The sequence below is a fragment of the Pogoniulus pusillus genome, chromosome 30 (assembly GCF_015220805.1).
Source record: "Pogoniulus pusillus isolate bPogPus1 chromosome 30, bPogPus1.pri, whole genome shotgun sequence".
NCBI classification, from domain to species: domain Eukaryota; kingdom Metazoa; phylum Chordata; class Aves; order Piciformes; family Lybiidae; genus Pogoniulus; species Pogoniulus pusillus.
This window is the reverse complement of record NC_087293.1, coordinates 3,188,648-3,210,933: the sequence shown is the minus strand read 5'-3', so window position 1 is coordinate 3,210,933 and position 22,286 is coordinate 3,188,648. Positions and strand designations below refer to the sequence as shown.

Below are 22,286 nucleotides of genomic sequence, written 5' to 3'. Positions count from 1 at the left end.
TACTGATCAGACATTTTCAAACATGTGCAAGACTGAAGAATAGTCAGCATACTGCCAAATGTGAAGAGCTTGTACTTCAGTGGAAACTTAGTCCAGGAATTTGACACTCAGACTTTCCACTGACATCATGAAAACAAACTGAACAGACTTTATATAATTTTTCACTAAGTATTTCTTGCACAAAATCTCCATTTCCCTGGCCCTAGTTTCTTTTTCAAATGACTACAATTTCGCTTCACTACCATAACTATAAAAATTCAGACTCCTATAAAAGCAAAGTTCTGATGATTTCCCACCCATCCCCTAGGCCTTTTGCCTTTTCTTCTTCCCTCTTCCCAAGTTGAAAGGAAACAAATACAGGTTTCTTCTTCCTGAATAAAAGAACAGAAGAGTGCCTATTGCCTACTAGGGAGCCTCATCGACTAAGCTCCACAAAGATGTTTAAATCCATTTTCCCCAGAAAGATTTCAATTAGGATAATTGCTACTCACTTGAAAGTTGCTTCACAGTAGCCATTGTCTAAGTAGTATTGGTTGCTAGCAGCCAAAGGGAAAGAGTTATATAATGGTTATTTGCCCCCTAAAGAAAAGGGTTTAGAATAAAATGTCCACACAGGCTGTGGATCTGTAGTGTTCTCATCCTGAGTGGCCTAGCAACACACTGAATGATTAAAGTTAGGGGCAAAGGAATTCTTCAAGGATAAGAAATGCACTTTTACCAGGCCTCAAGCAGTCAGCTTTTCAGGAACAAAGTCCTTTCAGGTACCCACAGGAAGCAGTCTTTTCTAATAGTCCTTATTCCCACTCCAGAACCCTAGAGGCTTTTGTAGTATTGGTACTAGTGTTTGAGGCCAGTGGTTGGCATAGCTCAGCTGAATTGTACAAATCCCACCTGGGATGCTAAAAGGAGAAAGTGCTCTTCCCTGTCAGCACACTAGGAGCTGTGAAAAGTTTTTTGGCTGAGATTTTAATGTTCCCCAGAAAGGCAAAACAAGCTCCCATTGAATGATTTTGTTCCAGTTTGAGACAGGGAGAAAGGGCAGGACCAGGAAAGACCAGACTGGCTAGTTGTCCTCAGCATAATCACCTGTGACAGACCCTGTTTCACATTCTGTCTTTGTACCACAAAAGATCAAGGGCTGTATCCATAGTGTCCCAAATCCCCACTGCATGCTCCTGCCCTGCTTCCAAGGCTACCAGCTAATCTAGTGTAAATCTGTCTGTCTCCCAGCACAGCTTTCTGTTCTCCCCAAGCTGCTCTTCAGGCTGGGGGAGCACACACCAAAACTTGGCTGTAAGGACACCCACTGAGGGATCTGAAAAAGCAGGAAGGAAATTACTGCTGAAATATTGGCTTATTTCTATGGAAATGAACAGCTCTAACAGGCCAGCAGGACTAAAGCATTGTGTGGGAAGAAGCAGCCTAGCTGAGACAGAGCAGGACATGAGATCTTCATCTCAACTCCTGAGTGAATGCCTTCCCCAGAGAAGGAGCTGGAGTGGGCATAAAGTGTCTCTTACTTCAGCTAGAAATTGCTTTCTGTGAAAACTCTCCTGGGAGAGTTTTAGCAAGACTGGTACGGATGGCCTCACGCATTAAGATCTGGTTTCAATGAGTGCTGCCAAAATGATGTTTTTTCAGAAAATTCCCAGTCAGTTCTAATTCCAGTGATCCTGAAGGAATGCTAAAAGACAACACTGTCAGACTGGCAGAGACAAACCCAATGCCAGCTGCAGGCTGCTGAGAAATATTGCTAAACTTGTGCGACAAGTAAATTGTTAGCAGTGTTAATATGGTTAAATTCTTTTTCCACTGATGCAAACTAAAATTTGCCTTTTCCTTATATTTGAACAGTGCTGTGCAAATGCTTGAGAGTCTGAACCTGAGGGCTTTGTAAGAGGAGTCCGTGGCTGAGTAAGCAGAAAAAAGTAAGCTTAAGTGCAGAGACAAAGTAAAGGTTGCTTATGGAGGTCACTGAGATGGCAGGCAGTTGACAGTATTGGTAAATATGAATTTGTTTTTACAGGACAGAAGGTAAAGAGTGTCCATAAAGGGTATCAAAAAGACACTCTATAAGTAGCAATAGGGCTAGCAAGCAAAAGTACTAGCTTTTTGTATGTTCTTCACAGACATTTTGCTGTGGCAGAACTCCCTCTTGAAAATGAAACCCCCCATAAAATACAGCTGCAGGCAACACATTTATAAAGGCAGCTATTCAGTCAAATATGACTGAACTGAAGCTTGACTTGCATTCAGCTTTTTCTTGAATACAAACGAGTACCAAATTCCAGCACATTTACAGCCATAAATCACATTTTCAATTCGGTTGGGGTTATCTCATCTCACTTCTTTCAACTGTCAAGGTTTACAATACAGTACAAATGCATTACACACAAATATGTCCTACTCTTTCTCTGCGAGAGCTGCTGCTGCCCACAGCCTGGCTTCCTGACAATGAGTACCAGTCAGCCCGTGGAAAGCACCACTTTCAAATTCACCACTGTTTAAAATAGTGACATTATCTAAGCTAACAAATCATGTCAAGTCTGAGAAATAAGAAAATATAAATATGTACCTTTCCCAGTACAGCAGAAGCTGTTCTCTCCAATCTTTTCCTGTGCTGCTCTGATGTGGATTTTATAGAATAAGAGTCCAAGAGCCTGCAGTATTCAGTCACATTCGATCACATCACAGGAATAGCTTATCAGTTCTGTTACACAGACTCTAAAAGGAGCGGTGTCCTTTTCCCCAACTCCTCCTTTCACAGATTTCTGCACTCCTTAAAGGTGCTCAGTGCTCTAATAACCTTAGAGAAAGCTATTCATCTGTCCCCTAATGACAGTGTTCTTGTTACTTAGTTACAGCACAGTGAATGCTGACAAAGTCAGGTATGAGCCAAATCTGCGTTCAGTGTAAATGCATTGTGTTCAATCGAGCAACTCCAAGAATGAATTTGGCCCAAGGGATTTTTTTCCTTCTTCAGCTCAGACGTGGCAAGCTACAGCCAGTGCAGAAGTTGCAGAAACAAGACCCAGGCATGTGAACTAAATATAGAGTGCTGCTGGAAGGAGGGGAGGTATGTACAGCAAATTGCTTAACACCAACTACAGAAGGAGGTGCAATCAATACATTACATATAGTACAATTGAATTTCTAGAGCTTCTAATTGGAAAAATATTCTGCTCCAAATAGCTCTAAGATAAAAGAAGAGGCTTATTATAATAAACCTTGCTCTTGGCTTGACTGTCTGTCTTGTTTCCTTCAAGGTGGAAACAACATAATCAAGCTGCAATTAAATTATACCATAAAAGATAAGAAAAATCAAAAACCAAACCGTGTGGTAGTAGTTCTCTGCTGTATTCTCATTATCTACTCAGCAAATGTTTGAAGCTCTAGCATAGAAACTTTGTAGAGATTCAAAAAAGTGCTTGTATCAGAAGTGGCAGAAACAGAACTGAAATCAGGCTTTGTCACATGAGCAGGGAGGTCCTGAGAGCATGACAAGAGAAGAATAAAAAAAATCAAGTGGATGAACTGAATAAAGAATTTGGGGGGGGGGGGGGGGGGGGAAGGTAGGTGCAGATCAAAGTGGTTTTAGTAACTCCAAACAAAACATAACTAAGACCCAGCAATATAGCACAGTACCCAACGTCAATACAGAGTAACTTTAAAGTATCTCTTCCATATATAACAGAGCTTAAGCTCAACAAATATTTTCTTATAATCCAGACATCAAGCAGAACAAGGAATGAAATAAGCAATACTGCACTCCGGCTTCACTGACAGTAATTTCCTGTCTGGTCAAAAGCTGGTTGCGAACCTATGACAGGTTGTGTCTGTATGATCCCTGACACCACCCACAACTCAAATCCACTGAGAATGTCTTTTACTGGTGGGCTGTAGAGAAAAGAGCTTAAAACAGTAAAATATTCTATGCACTGACCTCGTTCTGTAAGCATGCAGCTATCCTTTGGAAGATGTCCTTGGAGTTAACTATAGCTAGTTGTGAAATGGTGGGTGGAATCAACCCAGCTTCTGCTTAGCAACATAAATGAGTGCCAAGATTTACCAGCTTGAGCAGCATCCCCTGACAACATTTCTAAAGGACTTCCAGCTTTGAGCTGAATCATATTCTTCAGGCTAGCAGCATGGGAGGAGCAAACTTGCTTCTGCCTGCCCACAACTGTTTACTTGTACGATAAAAGCCATAACTGCAAAGTAACCCTTTCTGCTGTCTAGATACTTCATTACACATGTAAAAAAGGTGCATGGCACTATTTGTAAATCAGATAAAGCCAGAGGTTAAACCACCCAGACTGTGTGATAGTGTCTAGTGTCTGTAAAGTTGCTTCCAGATGAAGAAAGTTGGTATCTTATAATATGATATCACAGGATATTTTTCCTCCAAAGCAAACGTTGATTTGGCAGGCTGTTAAGAAATTGGTTTACCCCTTCCTTAAATGCACCCTTTTGCTCAAGATAGGGCCAATTTAGGTAGGGACATTTTGGTAGGATTTTACTACCATAGTAAGAATGCTACAAACTCCATGGTGCGCTCCTGTCTACACTATTCACATGATTTATCCTTCTCTAGATAGCAAAACTTGACTCCAGTATCAGTACATGCAGGTTAGAGAGCTGTGACAGGTATTAGTGTAACACAGTTTGTATCAGAGACAAGATCTTAAAAGATGGTTCTGGCATCGCAGAACATCAGGAGACTGCTTTCACAGGGCACAGTTGTGGGAAGATGCAGACCCAGGAAATCTTAGCTTGGGAGCAAGATCACACAAATGGCAACAGGTCAGGGGAACTGGCGAGTTCACTGACTCGCTCTGACAGCTAACAGAATTAAGCTCAGATTTGTCTGCACAAAGTTGAGCAGCCTTGCTCACATACAGAGCTCCCAGTCTCGAATGGAGACTACACAGCTGCAATCACATGATGCAGTGTGGCAGTGCTATCCCCACTTGCTGTGCATAGCACGAAGCTAAAGCTTTCTCAGTAAATCCATGCCTGGCATGACAACAAATGGCATTCCCTTCTTCTAATAATCCTGGCCAAAGTCTGGTTTTTAAAAGCCCAAACAAAGGGAGACAGGAGAGCTAGCACATTATCATAAACCCTACAGATCATGTGAAACAGTGAGTGGAAGAAAATTCCTTTGAGCTTGCATTTTCAAAACAGCAGGAGGGATTTGCTTTTATGTGAATTTGCTGGTTTCAACAGTCAAATTAGGTTCTCTTGCTGAAAAACATGCAAAAGAGGAATTTTGAGAAAGGAAGCAGAAATGAATCAGGAAACTGCCTGGAGGTATCTAAAATAGCAAACAGCTAGAAGGGAAGGAAGATGGCCAGCAGAGTTGTACTCTGACATTCAACACATTATTCAAGCAGTTAGACTATTCTGTGCACCTTAAATGTTATCACATAGCCTTAAAATATTTCCTGTTTTCAAAGACTTTGTAACTCCTCATGAGAACTTTGAAGGTCTCTTAAGTCTAGCACATTTCTATCTTTTCTCCCCCTCTTTTTTTGGGAATATATGCTAAAGCATTCTAATGAAATAAAAAATCAGTTTTACTTGAAGCTTCCTCTGCTTCTGCTGGGTTTTCCTTCACTTGCAATGAGTTTAGGTGCTTTAGACAAACTATGATTGTGTGTTAAGAAGGTAGGAATAAAATAGCATAGATTAAATCCTAAACAACAAGAAGTCCTACTCTCAGACAAATTTCTGCAAATCCAAAAGCAGCCAAGGCAGGAATAGCAACAAAACTGAAACAGTAACCCGTTTCTGTTTGTTTCTGAACTCAGGCACAAATGTCTCTAGCAGAGGAAGTGCTGTTATCTGAAGGATGTAACAAGATGTCCTTTGGGGGTACTTGGCAAACATTAGAACAGTTGTTTTTTCTTAAGGAATCACATTTTAAATTTGAATTTAACTTATGGCCTAAAGTTATTCTGTGATATGTGTACTTTTTTTACCTTTTACAGACCTTGCATAAGAACTTATGCTAATTATGCTAATAGGATAGATTTGTCCCAACTTAACAAAACGCTGTAAACTTTGTAGACTTCACATAAAAATCTGACTGCAAACCAAAATTGGTCATTTGACTTTTAACTCTCTTCAAGACTGATTTGTCAAAGCTTTTAAAGGCAGATATTGAAAATGCAGAGAAACACAACAGAGTTTGATTGTAAACAAATAGCCACAGATTCCTTCAAGCCAATGCTCAATTAGCAAAGTCTCGCTAGACAAGTCAGTTAAGAAGCCTCAAACAAAAGTGGTAAAAATACTCCTCTGGTTTACCTAGGATCACTCTCTTAAAACAGGTGTCCTTAATTGTTACCAGAACTCCCATTTTAGAATGCTAGGCAAAGAACTAGCAATCTGAATTATAAGTGTTTTACCTTGCTTTGGGCTGGTACCCACCCCTCCCCGGCTACCATTTATTCTGTCCTTTCTGTAGCACTGGGGCACAGTTCTCTCGATTGCAGGGACTATGTCACCACTTCCACTTTTGTATTCACCACCTGCATGCCTTTCTTCCACCCTCTTTCTTTCCCTCCTCCTTCATGCCTAGGACATTACACTAAGCATTAGCAGAGGAACAAGGAAAACAACCCAATAAAAAGGTGCAATCAGTAACAAGAGAGATGGTAAGAAACCAAAACCTCCTACCTCATGCAGAGACCTGGTTCAACCAACCACCGATACACTACAGTTAACAGACACTTAGTAAATTATTCATTAGGTCATGCCACAAAATACAACCTATGGCATAATCCATTTCCCACCCCACCCACTAAACCAGAAACAATGTGATGGCTTCCAAGGTGGTATCTACCTGACATCTCTCTTCTTTCCCTTCTAGGTCACTAATCTGAGAACATAAGACACAAAACAAACCATGCCTGACCAACAAGAAAGATAAGATGATGTGCTCAAAAAGTCAATACTTCCAAAATGTTAGGTAGTAGAGGTATTTGGTCCCGGTTGTCTTCAAGAGGAAGAATTTCACAGAATCAGAGGTTAGAGGCTGGAAGGGACCTCAAAAGCTAATCCAACCCCTCCCCTCTGCCAGAGCAGGATCACCTATACCAGATCACACAGAAATGGGTCTTGAATATCTCCAGAGAGGGAGACTCCACAACCCCCCTGGGCAGCCTGTTCCAGTGTTCTGTCACCCTCACAGTGAAAAAACTCTTCCTCAAGTTTACATGGAACTTCCTGTGCCTCAGCTTCCACCGACATCCCCTTGTTCTGTCACTGCGCATCAACGAGCCATTAATAAATGTAACAAGAAGCATTTCAGATGAAGGGAAAATGTACATAATTCCACACTGTTCTTAGAACAAATTCAAAGGAAGAAAATCTGCCCATTAACAGAACTAATTAATGCTTTACAAAACCCCTTGTTTTCTTGAATCTATCTATATACATTTCTGAACCCTATTACAGTGGTGCTTCCTTTGCCCTTTTAATACCACACTGTTTACAGTGCACTGGATAAACATCTCCCCCTGGAAATAAATCAAACCACATCTAAGGCACTAAGTTAATTTATGACATGAAATATGACTAGATAAAACTGATAAAACTCTGTGCTGTTCAGTCTGATAGTTATCTTGTATTAAGGTGTTTTTTTTAACCCCAAGATTTGAAAACAAACGAGCTTTCACTGCAGAAACACGATGCTTCATGTAAATGATTCCTGATATTAGACTGTATTTGCCACTAAAGGACTTCATGCTTGCATTCTTAAAAGAAATTAAGATATATGTTACATGTACATTAAAATAGAAAATATATCACTATTTATTCAGATCAGCTTAATGCTAACCACAAATGAATTAAAATAAAGAGTACAAAGTTATAGGAGAGAAGCCAAAGACACATTAGAAACCACACCTGATAACCAGAATCTGTTCCTGGTCCCCAAGAAAGACTTCTGAAGTGCAGTGAAAGACACCTGCTCAGAGCTGACTGCACCAACTACGAGTGGCTAATGTGATAGCCACTTACTGATATTGTCATTGTGGGTAAAACCTACTCCTGATTACTCATTATTTGCCTCTGCCAGACTCGATATTATCAGACTTAGGAGAATGTGCGAGAGCAAGCGGAGCGGCATCACACACACTGCCTTTGTACTTTCTTCTGAAGATGGCAGTGCTGACGGGAAAGCCCCAGCCTGTGGGATTGCACAGGGCTTCATCATTAGCTGTGAGATACAGCCAGAGGGCTGGTGACACCCCAGCTTCACATGGTCTGCCAGTGCAGCAGCTAGGGATAGTTACGATTCCCTGATGACTTAAGTAGGATGCCAAGGGAAACCAACTGAATCGCTTCCAAGCTAGGAAAGAGAGGGTGTGTGCTGATGTGCAAACATCCAAAAGCAACTACAATCTCACCACTGCTGTGTAGGCTGTGGTTCACTTAGACTCTGAGCTTTAAAATAATAAAAGCAATCAGTGACTGTTACAATGGGCACTTGGCCAAGATCCTACCTTCAGAAGAGCTGAGAAGCATTACTGCAAATTTATCAATTCTTAATTTGCTACTGTAGGTGCTGCAGGGCCATGTCTTCACATAAACCTGTTTGGTGTTTAGGGGATTCAATTCTACTCTTGATCTTACAATTCTGAACTAAATGCTGTGTGAAGAGCATACACCTAATGCTATCTGATACGGTATGGGCTAGTGGCTAAAATTACTCTGCATGCATATACCTGAAAAGCATAAATGATTAGTATCTGAATATGCTTGAGGTTTCTTTAATTCGAAGGCCTCTCACTATGCCTTAGTGATTTACTGATTAGTGCTGCAGGAGGGGGAGGTTACCTTTTCAATATTTTTTTAATAGCAGGGATACTGGACAAGACACTGATCACAGGATGTTAGGGTTTGGAAGGGACCCAAAGAAATCATCGAGTCCAGCTCTGGCAGGGTGGTTGGACCACAATCTAGCTCAAGTCACAGAGGAATGCATCCAGAAAGGCCTTGAAAGTCTCCAGATAAGGAGACTCCACAACCTCTCTGGGGAGCCTGTTCCAGTGCTCTGTGAGCCTTACAATAAAAAAGTTCCCCCTTGTGTTGAGGTGGAGCCTCCTGTGCTGCAGCTTCCATCCATTTCTCCTCGTCCTACGCCAGGAAGCAGTGAGCAGAGCGTGCCCCCCCCTTGACCCCCAGCCCTCAGATATTTAAAACCATTTATTAAATCCCCTCTCAGTCTTCTCCAGGCTAAAAAGCCGCAGGTCCCTAACCCATCTCCTAAAGTGATAGCAAGTGACTCGCGTGTTTTCAAACATTAATGGCATTTTAAAACAACATTAATCAGACGTGCACTGGAGGATACGTTAGTTCCACGACCCCTTCTTTCGAGCATTCTCATTCCCTGCCCTTTCCCCCCTCGACTCCGGACAGAACGACTGACGCCTTCTGACACAAAACGGTTGGATGCTGCCCCCTCGTGATACCGCTCCCTTGCTGCGGGGCCAGCTGAACCGCCACTGCCTGAAACCGCTTTCCATCCCCTGCTCCCCCACCCCAAGGGGAAGCAGCTGATTTTGCCCCAGACTCTGATTTGGCCGTGGTTGTATCCATCACATTCTGACCCGCTACACACAGCTGCAGGCAGGGTCACTGCCGTGCTTGAGTAAAGGCCAACAGCCAGCGCTCCTGCAGGAGAAACACCCTGCGGCCGTGTTTTGATCAACGCCTACTCTGAGGGCTTTTACCGTAAGCTGCCAGAACACATTTCGAGCATTAACTCCCACAACTCCCACCCCAAGTAGGTCAACAACATCAGACTTGTTTAATGAACAGAGGCAGAGAGATGGGAAACGCTGAGGAAGGCTCCCTGGTGCTCTGACAGGTGCGGGTATTTGTACCACAGGTGTTAAAGCTGCATGTGCTGGTCTTGCTCCCTGACCCGTGCAGCATGGCCCCCCAGCTCATTTCAGTTGAGGAAGCCCTCCTCTTTCTGACCTGAGACCCTAGCCCCAACTCTCATGGCTGAACACATCTCAGTCAGAGAGATCCAAAGCAACATCACGTACTGCCTGTAATACCTCACAGAAGGGAAGGGACTTTCTTCTGACCACCTTCTGAGAGGTTTCTAACTTGCAGTTCGTGTGCTGCACCTGAAGAAGGAAGGGGCTGTAACAGCCCACCTCTCACCGTGTCTGTGGCAAGGGGACGGGTGGTTCCACGGGGGACAAACAGGGCTCTGAGCATCGGTGATGGTTCTGGGCACTCATTGCGATCCTCTTCTTTCCCAAAAGGCCTTCCCTGAACCCCTTCTGCATCAGCATCTCGGGAGGAAGACAGTCAAGCAAAGCGCGGGGCTGCTTTCCCTCCCAAGCGTCTGACTTTAACGCAAACGCGCGTCTCGACCGGCAGAGCCTGTGCCCGCTTCATCAGGCCTCTCGCAGCGGCTGCCAAGGCCACGTCCCCTCAGCGCTGCCGGGCACCGTGCTCGTACCGGCGGCGCGGCGACCCTTGCACCTCCCCACCCCCGGGCCCTCTCAGGCTTTCGCCGCCCTCACCGACCCGGCGTCGCCGCCTTCCACTCAGGCGCCGTGCGGCCACCTCGCAGGGGTCCTGCCTCGGCACGGAGGCCCTGTGCCGTGTAGCATGGCGGCGCTGTGGCGGAGGCGGGAGCGTCTCCTGGGGGCGTCGCGGCTGTGCCGTGCGGTACGAGCCCTCTCAGGTACGGGGTACCCGCTGCGCTGGGGCCTGGCCGGGGCCGCGCTGCCGCCGTTCCTCGCAGGAAGCGAGCCGCCCCTCCCAGCCCGGGCGAAAGGCGTCCGGGGAGGATGCCGTGAGCATTCCCGCAACCAGCACAGTGGGAAATGGCCCGCAGGCGCCTTTCTTGAGTGTCCGCTGTGGAGATCGCCTTCCCCGGAGGCGCCACTCTCCGCAGACCGGCTAGGAGGCGGGAGGGTGGTGGACTGCGTTCGTCCGAAACGGGTTCGGAGCTCCCCTCGCCCCAGTGCGTATCTCGGAGCCAGTCCTTCCGTCCTGCGTTGCTAGGGGGTCCTGGGCCGCAGGTGGCTGTCAAGTGCACAAGGCCTCTTGCACCCCTGTCTTGGGGTTCTCCGGATAAGTACCGGAGCAGCCTGAGAGGCAGCCAAACCTTTCCTCTAGGCTTGACTGAAACAGTTGAGGGGTATCAGTCGTCCCACTCCGACTGCCCACTGTGAATGCTAAGAAAAGCCTCCCCACTTTGCAGTGGCACAGCTGGCGTCGGCTCCTGACTTCCCTCCCTGAACTACTGGCAGCTATCGGCAGAGGTTGTCCTGATGCCCTCCCTAAGAAACGAGTTGTTACTCACCTGTGCACTTCTGCTACTTCAAAACGGCTCCGGGACAAGGCTGATCTGTGGAGAGGCTGAGGTGGCAAAAAGGAGCCAGCTTCCCTCTGACCGTTCTACCACGCCCCTGCAAAGCCTACCTTGCAGCTGGTGCTTTCCAGGGTGTCCCTACTGAAAAACCCTCATGTAGCACTTGTGCTGTAATGCTGGAGCTCTACAGCAGATCCCAGTCGCAACTGTCTAACCATGCATAAAAGTGTCCCGTGCTTCTTGGGATGATGAGTGAAAAAAAGCCTGAAATCTATTTCCTCACTACATTTTCATTGCTTTATTTTCTGCATTTCATTCAGAAAACCAGACTAGGGAGTTTAACAGTTTTTTGAGGATGGTTTGGAAGGCTGGAAAAACACAGTGCTGTAGTAAAGAAAGCTCAGTAGTCAATCATCACCAAACCCAGCAACGGTGCGTTGTGAAACACACTTTTTGATGTTTCCTTTCTTACATACCTCTTCCATCTTCTTTGCCTGTTTCTTTTCCTTTTTTTCACATTCTCCTTGCAGGAAAGAATGAATATGACCTTCTGGTAATTGGTGGAGGGTCTGGAGGCCTTGCTTGTGCAAAAGAAGGTTTGTATCTCTTCACTGACTTAAAAAGACTTAGCTTAAGTGGTGTTTATGGAAACTGAGTGTACTATTGGTGAGAAAGCTTTTCAAGAAACAGCGCCTTTCAGACCCTGCACATTAATCATTAACTCAGCCAGCTCCGTGCAGTTAATCTACAGATTAGTTAACACCCTTAGGTGGGGTGATCTTGTTTGACTTCCCCCTAACCTTTTTAAAAAATACTTACCTTTTGTCATGGGAAAATCTAATAAGCTTTTATTTTGCTGTTACTGTGAAATACTGAGTGCCTCCATAGATACTGTATTTGTTTAATGATGCTGTTTCTTATTTGGGTGGTAAATCAACAGTCCCTTCAGACTGTTTCTGAAAACTGGTTAACAGGTATTGAGAGCCTTGCCCCTCTTGAGTCTCTGTAACATGCTCAACAACCCACAAGGTTCTTAAACATCTCATTTAGGGTCACGTTGCATTTTAGGGTCAGTGGAAGCTAGAGGCTCTAGTCTGGGTTATTAAGTACCTTCTGGAGAATCTGCTGACTCCAGAGGAAACCAGCCTGAGTCTGGCATCTTGAGTTGGACAGTAAAAACCACCAGCTGCCATCCCTGGGCTCTTTTCTGTGCTTGTGCTACTAAAAATGTTTAGTTTTGTGGATTTCTCCCTCCTCTAAATATCTTTTCTTGCTTTTTGCTTACAGCTGCTCAGTTTGGAAGGAAAGTGGCTGTTTTGGATTATGTGGAACCATCTCCACAAGGTATGGAAGGGAAGTGCTAGGGTAATGCTTGGGCATGTGTGGGAGATAGTAAATGATGTGTGATTTCAGAACTTTTAAACTAATTGCATGAGCAATGTAACTGCATGAAGTGGCACTAACCTCAAGCACTGATTTATTTTTTTCTTTTTCTCCCAAGGAACCAAATGGGGACTTGGTGGAACTTGTGTGAATGTTGGCTGCATCCCTAAAAAGCTTATGCATCAAGCAGCCCTTTTAGGGAGTGCTCTCAAAGATGCCCAACACTATGGCTGGAATATAGCCCAACCTGTTCATCATACCTGGTAAAGTTTATTACCCTAATCCACTCCTGTGTGCTGCAAGTTCATAACAACTTTCCCAAGCTGATGTTTGTTTAAGCACAGTTAGGGAAGTGAATTTTGCATGAAGCTTCTTAGACTGCTCCTTGCTTAAAACAGACAACTGTACTTACGGGTTTCTCAGGGTAGATACTGTATTGATTTGTGCTTGATAGTTCACTTCTATAGCAGAAAGTACTGTAGAACGTTCTTAATTTCTGTCTTTGAGTAGCATAATCTGAATTTGTAGTGTGATGACTTCATGCTCAGTTTCCTTTATTGTGATAGGTCTGTGATGGCACAAGCTGTTCAGAATTATGTGAAGTCCTTGAACTGGGGACACAGAGTGCAACTACAAGACAAGTAAATAAGACTTTGAAATTCTCTTTCTTTCCCTTTTCTCATTAGAGGCAGTATTTTGAGTTTGTAAATCCTTTCTGCTCAGAACTGTAAGTGCCCTTGCCAATATAAGTGATTTATTTTTTTTCCCTTTTCTTTTTTGGGAAATAGTGATTAAAAGGGACCACACATGAAAGCTTTTTCACAGTGTAGTGATCAAGAGCTACCCTCTTTAATATGGAGAGGTTTTGCATTAATATGAAGCAGTCAGGGTTTCTCAGTATAATTTCAAGCTTCACCAAAATTTGGATGTCATACAAGTCCATAGATAACACTACCAGAGCAGCTGATTTTTTTAGTTACTGTATAGAGGAGTCAAGTGTGACACAACAATTAAGTGACTTAAATTACGTGACAGAGCTGGAAAGATTCCTCTGAAATTAGGTATTTTCTTCCTTTTCCTTTTCTGTGACCCTTTGCTATCCTTTCTAGCACTGCAGATATGGAAAAAAGCAGCTGATTGCATTTGATTCCTGTACTTTAAGTGTACGTTAATGTTGCTGTTTCCTTCTAAACAGGAAGGTGAAATACTTCAACGTGAAAGGGAGTTTTTCTGATCCACACACAGTCCGTGGTTTAACAAAAGCAGGCAAAGAGGTGAGCTGCTATGCTGACTTCTTCAATATCACTGACTTCAGACATTTCAGGTGTTCATGTGTTGGTTTTCAGGTCAGCTGTGAGCTAGAGTGCACTTTTGCAGATTGCTTTAGGTATTCTGTGTTGTTTTGGTGAGGGAGATCTGCATTTTACACCTAGAGAGAAGATACTTTTGTACCTGACTGTTGCTTACTAAATCCCTAACCTCTAACCTGTCAGTCAGGTGCCATTACTTTTTCTCTACAGATGGAAATGCTGAAACAAAAGGGTTTTTTTTTTGGTGGTCATACTGCTTTGATAGATGTTAACAGAGATGTAGAAAGAACCAACATCTCCTTATTACTCTGAGCATTAGGTCACCATTTCTGCATATTTAACAAGAGGCTGGACTTGTGTTTTTAACACCTTTCTTGAGGGTAATTAATTCTGTTACTGGTTAATATCAGCTTGATAGAGCAAAAGTTTATTGGAATACATGCCTAGTGTTTTCTAAAAACCTACCACTTTTGAGGTAGCTTAACTTCAGACCTTAGAGACAAAATTCATTTGCTGTCATCTTTGTGTGTTTTGTCCTAAGCAAAAAAATTATTTTATAAACCTGCCATTTGTACACAACTCTGGCTTCCAAGTAGTCATCAGAATCTTGTCCACTGCAGGAATAATTGTAAGCTTAATATTAAAATAAAAACTGATAGAGAATGTGCAGGAGAAACTCCTGCATGCATTAGTTTATACTTCCATCCTTTCTTTAATGCATTATGTCATTGAGATTATTGTGTCATATAAGTAGCAGATGGTAGCATCAGCGTTCCTATTTATCACTCTTTTGCACACAGATAAAGTCCAAAATCAGATAAAAGAATTTCAAATCTTTGATTTTTGTTTGTAGACTATTGTTACTGCAGAAAATATTGTCATTGCTACCGGGGGAAGACCGAAGTATCCTACACACGTAAGTTATGCTTGCCATCTAACAACCAGTGGCTTTACTGGTTTTATTGGAGATTATAAGGAAATTTTGGAGGATAAAGAATGTAAATATAAAATAACAGACAAGAGATGATTGTACTTGTGTCATGTGAAAAAAATATTGTTTATATAAAGCAGAGGCTTTTGAAAAGAAAACACATTTCCATAGAAAACAATTTCCATCAATTTACTGTGTTAATGTTGCTTAGAGCTGTGGGATAATTCAGGCTGGAGGTTGGAAGTGATCTCTAGAGGTCATCCAGTTCACCCTACTGCTCAAGGGGAATGGGGTCAGCTATGGAGTGAGCTGTGAGGTCAGATCATGTTGCTCAGAAATTTTTGCAATCCAGTTTCAGAAATCTCTAAAGGTGAAGGCTGGATAATACATCTGGGCAACCCCAAATATATCCTTCTTGGCCTGCTGTCTGTACTGTAGCTAATACAGCCTAAGGAGCTGTTAGCTACTTCTGCTGCCAGGAATTTCTTACTTGTGTGATCATAGGTTGCAGGTGCACTGGAGTATGGAATCACAAGTGATGATCTGTTCTGGTTAAAAGAATCTCCTGGGAAAACGTAAGTTACCTTATCATGGCTTTAACAGATTTTTGGAATTCCCACTTTATGGCAAGATGAGCAACGCTCAGAATTGCCTTTTAAACACCACTTTTCCTATTCTTCTGTTTTCCATCCGAGATGTTATTTTGCTATGCCATCACACTACCAACCTTCACTAATAAGTTTTCTTCCTTCTTCCTCTGATGAAATTCCCTTCTAAAATCAAATTGAATATGCATTTTCACCATCTCGAGTCTCCTTTGCTGGAGCAATTACACATAGAAGTCACAAGAGGGCAGCAGAAACTTAAACGAGGGCTGTACCGTCCCTACTCTGCTGTGGATGCACGTGGAATGCCTCTTTGGTCAGGAAAGAAACACCATCATTTTACGTTTTCTTAAGTGGTTGCCGTGTACAAAAGAAAGCACAATGAGACAATTGGCCTACCTTTGTTTTTTCTTATGCTTTGAGAGCCATTGTTTAACTGAAGTACTGAAAAATTGGTCTTAAGAGAAACACTGAGAGGCCAGTCTGTTTTTTTTACAGCACATTGCACAGTAAGATTCTGCATCAGCACTGCACCTACAGAGCAGTTTTGTACTGCAAATAATTGTGATAGGAAGTGCACATTTTTTTAGCATAGAGTTCAGATAATTTTTTTTTCTCTTAACAGTTTCAAGAAAGCACAATATATATGAAAAGGAGACTTGAAACTACAATGCTGGTGTTTTGAAAGCAAACAGAGCTGCCATTCATTACTGTGACTTTTGAATATAAAAAATGCATTATGTTAGACATCAAATAAACAGAGCTTCTTGGTGCAGTTTAAAAGGAAAGTAAATTTCCAAAGTTGTTTGTGGTATATCAGTTCCCTCTTGAATTTTGAGAGGATAATTTATGTAAAGAAATTGTTTTTTGAAAAACAAACCCAAAAACCACCAACTCCACCCCACCACTCTAAACATAAGATTTATCCCCCTAAGATATTTCTGTGAAAATGTGGCTTTTGTCCAGTTGCTGCTAATGCAAGTTGTAACAGTGTAATGTGGGAGGCTAGTGTTTATGTGTTGCATTCCAGAGATTTAGTCAAAATAAGCCTGCAGGGGCTACAGTAGCATTTCTGTGCTTTATCAGGCTGTGTCGTAGCAAATGAGGGAGGGAGTTGTTAAAGGTTGGTTTCTCTCAGATTTGTTGCTATTACAAATATTCCCAAGGTTCAGTTTAACACCTTTTGTTTTCAGTCTGAGCTGTGTTGTGCTTATTCTTTCTTTTCTCACTCTCCAAATGTACATATCTCAGCTACAAATTATGTGCCTGGAGGTTGTAGAACTGTCAGTCCTGCAGTTATTCATAGTTATATATTTAAAAAACAGCAAACCATTAACCAACTTAGATATACAAACACTGTGAAGAAATTCTCACTACTAAGATGAAGAGATTTGGTAGAGTGAATTAGAAAAGATGCCTTGAAATCTGTTCAGAATGAGTGAGAGATTGAGCAGGTGTGAATAAGGTTAGGTTCTGCTTTCTGAACTTTTATATTAGACATGGACAATGCCCAGGAACCTTCTACTTTGTAGAAGCAATTGTGAATAATGTAGTGACAATGCTATGAATGAATGCCAGCTGGCAGCAATTTTTGTCATCTAAGGAAAAGAAGAGCAAACTTATGCCCAAGTTGCAGCTATTCTCATTTTTTAGCCCCATAAATCTCCTGTAGATATTTCTTTATGGGGAGCTTGTGTTTTTTTGCAGCACTTCTCAGGAGCTAAGAGAGGAGGTGATTGTCCATTCACAGATGAATCAGGTGCCCTAGTGCTGGAAAAAATTATTTCCCACTATGTTAAATTGTTTGCCAAGCATAAACCCCAGACTAGCAGATTTTAATCTGTTGAGCTCAACCTGTTTTCTGTACACCTTCAGAACTTGTATGTTTTTACTATAGGACAGATAGATGTTATCTAGGCTCTTTTGTGAGAAAACATGTGTTGTACTGGCTCTGCAATCCCTGGGGCTTGTGGAGCTGCAGCCCCCATGTCTGCACTCCTCAGAAGTTTAAAAGCATCTCTGTTGGAACTATGAGATGGTGCAGACTGGTATAGGGTAAGGTGTAGGCCACAGTCCAATGTTTTATCTACTGTTTTTCCTTTGCTCTCTTAGCAGAGGAACAACTGCATGAAGAGCTTTCCAATTATTTGAGTGACTTCTCCTTTGCAGTAGTGCTTTCTTTCCTAACTCAAAAACTCTACAAAAGATTTTGTAGCAACTTGAAATACTATGTGGAATTCATCTCCAAAGGGTGAGGTCTTAACAAGTCTGCAATACACATGAACAGCAAAGGGATGTGCAGCCTGTCCACTATCTGAATGTCAGTGACTGGCCAGTTGGACCTACTTTCAAGTCTGGCACAGTGATAGAACATTCTCCTTTTTGTGTACCAAACAAATGTAGGGAACTGGTCAGAGGAGACTGCTGCAGGTGTAGGGCATCTGGGGACAGGCATGAAAACTGCTTATGCTGGAGAGCTGATAGACCTCCTAAATTAAGTGCTGATGGACAATTTTAGTGATTTTTTTGTTGTTGTCGAAAGGGGAGAAGTGGGAGCTGAAGTTTTATTTAGGATCTAAAATGAATGTATTTGGTAAATAATAATCTAAGTAAATATATTAAATGGAATGTTTATAACTGTACAGGAACTTTTGAAGACAGGTGCGATGGATTAAGCAAAATGAATCATCTGTATTAACTCTGATATCCAGGCAAAGATTGTTAATAACTATGAAAATTGTTTATTAACATTAAAACTTGCCAGAAAACTTATCCACAAGGTTCAAAATGCAGCGTTTGGAAGTTTATACGTGCAGGGAACAGGCAAAACTAGATCACTTATTGCTTGAAGTGGCAAACACAAACATTATACTGGAAGAGAAGATTTCTTGCAGTTGATTATACTGCGTGCCATTAATTATGCTGCTTGTCCACTAGAGGACACAGGAAGCTCCTTTCTGCTTGTGGCAGAAGGCAATTAGTGAATCACAAGAGGCTTTTAAGTATTTACTCACAAAATATTGTCAGACAGTACCCAAAGCACGTGGAGGGGTTGCTGTCAGAGTTTCCCAGGCTCTTTTCTCAGGAAAGTGGAAGTTTATAGCCTAGTCTCTGACCTGGTTCCTCTTGATTCCCAATTCAGCAGAAGCCTTGCAGAGGGGCAGGCAGGATGCAATGTGATGTGCAGCCTTGGCAAAATGTCACGCTGGCTATGGAGGCTGTCACGTGCAGGCATTTGGAGCCTGTTCCATTTAGCGCTCGAGGCATTGAGTTTGCAGGCAGTTTCAGGATGCAATAAGGCAGCTGTAACACCAGTAGCACACTGTGCTACTTGCTTACCCCTTTTTATCAATACTGGCCCAAGACTAATGGGCCTTTGAACATAGATTAGCCAATCAGAATGGCACTTTGCCAAGCTTGACCATATTAGGTGAAGCTTTCACTTTCCTGTGGTTACTTCCCCGAGCACAGGACGGGCAGCAGAGGAGCAGGTCTGGACAAGCCAGACGCCTTAGACTCAATGTCTCCAGGTCTTTTGTCCTCTTTCCCACGGTTGCTTCTCCCACAGCAGAAGGGGGAAGAGCAGAAAAACACGCTGTGGCATAAAATAAGCCCAGTTTTGGCCTATCAGGCCTACTACAACAGGAAGGGCAAATGTTTGGCATTTTGAAAAATCAGATGCTTAAAAAGCAGGTGGTTATAAATCAGAATGAAATCTAGCACTGAATAAAATCTTATATTAAGAATTGCAATCTACATGATAGGAAGATGATGAGTTTCCAATCTGCTTAATTTCTGATTGTGTTCAGTTTTTGTAATAAAAAATAACCACAGATAAACATACTCTAGAAATTTTGGGTTACATTTCACTTCTGACAAGACTGCTTTTGTGTTAAGACAGTTTTTGTGTTAAACACGTGTCACCTGCTGTCTCAGGGGCAGTCATGCCAAGGTGCCCTGTAAAGATGAGTCAGTAGCAATAGGTGCTGGGGGGAAAACCTGTCAGTGTCTACTCCAGGTGTTTCCAGCAGAAGCATATCATAGAACACAACTGAAGTATTTGTGATGCTTGCTCATTTCTCTGAGGTTTTCATGGCTTTCTTCACTTAGTCTGTCAGGATATGTGTTTAAATGTCACTTTACAATACAAACTAAATTGCTTATGTTTTATAAGACTGTTCTTTTGTTTTGTTGACAAAATAAGCCCATGTTACAGTGTTGCCTTTGCTGGAGTTGACATGCCACGCTCTTTCTTTCCACCAAACAACATTAAATGCACTCCTCAAACCTGTAATTTTGTAACTACACATACTTCAGGAAGGAATTTTGTATTTCTGCAGAGGAAAGCACAGTCTCATTCCACTGCTTTTATTCTTTTTTTCATTTCCATTTAACAGGTTGGTTGTTGGAGCTAGCTGTATCCTTTGCAAAAGCTGTGGTGATTTATGGCTATAAGCAGCATAAATGAGATTTTCATAGAATCAGTCAGGGTTGGAAGAGACCACAAGGATCATCTAATTTCAACCCCCCTGCCGTGGCCAGGGACACCCTACCCTAGAGAAGGCTGCCCGGAGCCTCATCCAGCCTGGCCTTAAACACCTCCAGGGATGGGGCTTCAACCACCTCCCTGAGCAACCCATTCCAAGGTCTCACCACTCTCATGCTGAACAACTTCCTCCTCACATCCAGTCTGAATCTTCCCACTTCCAGCTTTGCTCCATTCCCCGAGTCCACCCATCAAACCCATGTTTCACCAGCTTGGAGACCAAGATGTGTGATACAGTGTCAAAGGCCTTGCTCAGGATAGGAATTTTAGAATTCCAATGCTCATATGCTGTTGTTGAGTGGGTAACAGAAGAGTAACAGTTTTCTATGTAGTAGCATTACAGGAGTTAAGGTCAGCTGAGGGAAATATTTTAAGCCTTTATAGTTTTATTCAGCACAACAAAAGCCAAGGAAAGATGTTGTCTGTGTGAGAAGAACATGACAGCTCTAGGTAAAAAGTCCACTTGTCATGGTACCCTTTTATACTGCATTTATATGGACTTATTGTTGCAACTTCCTTAACTGATTCTTCACCAGATGTTTCACTTGAGTGTGCTGGTTTTCTAACGGGTATTGGATTGGACACTACAGTCATGATGAGAAGTATCCCACTCCGTGGGTTTGATCAAGTGAGTGTGGACTACTGAGTAAAAAGAACAAAAGCAATTAGAAGTAGCAATGAGAAAAAGCAACAACAACAGAGGGTTTATATAGGATTTGTGTGAAAACCATAACTGATTTGAGAAGCTTGATACTGTACTTGTGATCTCCAGATCTGCATGGAGATCAAGGTGATCAAGAGTTAAAGGTGATTGTGAATCCTCTGTTCCTATGAGATTTGATGCTAACACTACTTTGAAGGCATAGTTTCTACAGTGTTCTTAAAACAGTGAAAGAATTCTGAGGTTTCAGTTTTTCTTTAAAGTTTTCAACAAGTTTTTTCTCAGTAAAATAACTTTGAAAAATGTTAAGACTCAAAATTGAAGACACTGTCATCTTAATCACCTGAAAATAGTGTTTTCAGAATGGGAATGGGTGTGTGTTAATTCAATGTTGCTGGTACCATGGATTAAGATTACTGGGGTTTTTTAATGTTTAACTGCAGTAGTGCAAAATATTTGCAGGCCAAAGTTGATGGAGGAAGGGTAGAACTATGAGCTTGTTCTTAAGAAGTTCTTTTCACACAGTGTGTAGGAAAATTATTTTCATGTGTAGCAGCATTGTTAAGGAGGGAGTATTGCTGTTAGAAGCAGCAGTGACAAGTACCACTGCAGGTAGTGACAGCTTCTGATTGCATGCCAGCTGCTTCCACTTTGAAGTGGCTTCCTTGAAACTAGTGGTGTGTGTACCAGAGCTTGCAAAATACAGTGTAAAAACGTGTCTTGGCATTTGCAGTCACTGAGGAAAGCTACACCTGTAGCAGCATGAGTTCTGCACAAGATTAAGAGTGTGTATGTGTGGCATTTCATAAAACACACACAGTGGGGCTTCCTCTGAAAACTTCTTCCTTTGTAGGCAGGAAAAGCACAATGGACATTTCAAAAGTTAAGAAAATATTAAAGGAGATCATTATGTTCACTCTGTAGCTGCACTGAATCTGATGGAAACTGGTTAGTGAGCCAACATGTTTCTGAAGAGATAGAACCCTTGGATTAGTTAATACCAACTCTGAAATTAAAGTTTTGTAAGCTGAGAGTTTGCATGTAGTTGTTCTGTGTGAGTAGTTCTGTGACACTCTCCTTGGAGTTGTAAACATCTTTGACAAAGGGCAACCTCAATCACTGCAGTCAAGAGCAATGACACCTTCGGATAAACTGTCAGTGTGACACTTCACTACGTGTCTGTGGTGAGCATTGTTTCAAACAAGCTCTTAGGATGAAAGCATTATTTCCTTTTTGTATTAGAACTTTCCAGGAAACCTTAGTGATTCATGGTCTTTGCAGAGAAGTGACAGGTGTCATGGTAAAAGGAAATATTTTTCTTCCTTAGCTTTATGAAAGTATTTATTTCTCATCAAGCTGCCAGAAAGTGGTGATTATGGGAGTGTTAAATTGCTTTAAGATGCTATTTTTGTATAAGCAACAGATTATTTAAAAGCAACTGTTGTATTCATGTACCATTTAACTGTTTTTTTAATAACTTGAATATTTATATGTAGGTGC

The 22,286-nt window shown here is 42.3% G+C and overlaps 2 protein-coding genes across 6 annotated transcripts in view; one reads left to right on the top strand and one right to left on the bottom strand.

Moving 5' to 3' along the window:
- Positions 1-10,644, bottom strand: part of COMT (catechol-O-methyltransferase) — a 28,731-nt gene extending 18,087 nt beyond the window's left edge. The window contains exon 1 of one of the 5 annotated variants that reach the window (XM_064168845.1): positions 10,558-10,644. Coding sequence is in view for 1 of the 5 variants with exons in the window: in XM_064168842.1 (XP_064024912.1) it covers positions 10,186-10,242 (57 nt within the window). In the remaining 4 variants the exon portion in view is untranslated. Of the gene's footprint in view, positions 1-2,575; positions 2,793-3,943; positions 4,102-10,185; positions 10,397-10,553 lie in introns of those variants that run through there. The other 4 variants (XM_064168848.1, XM_064168842.1, XM_064168846.1 and 1 more) reach the window with 4 other exon arrangements.
- Positions 10,642-22,286, top strand: part of TXNRD2 (thioredoxin reductase 2) — a 33,071-nt gene continuing 21,426 nt past the window's right edge. Inside the window, exons 1-10 of the mRNA XM_064168841.1 lie at positions 10,642-10,717; positions 11,881-11,946; positions 12,638-12,694; positions 12,852-12,996; positions 13,300-13,374; positions 13,929-14,007; positions 14,897-14,959; positions 15,479-15,549; positions 19,977-19,996; positions 20,662-20,753. Coding sequence (XP_064024911.1) covers positions 10,642-10,717; positions 11,881-11,946; positions 12,638-12,694; positions 12,852-12,996; positions 13,300-13,374; positions 13,929-14,007; positions 14,897-14,959; positions 15,479-15,549; positions 19,977-19,996; positions 20,662-20,753 — 744 coding nt within the window. The remainder of the gene's footprint in view (positions 10,718-11,880; positions 11,947-12,637; positions 12,695-12,851; positions 12,997-13,299; positions 13,375-13,928; positions 14,008-14,896; positions 14,960-15,478; positions 15,550-19,976; positions 19,997-20,661; positions 20,754-22,286) is intronic.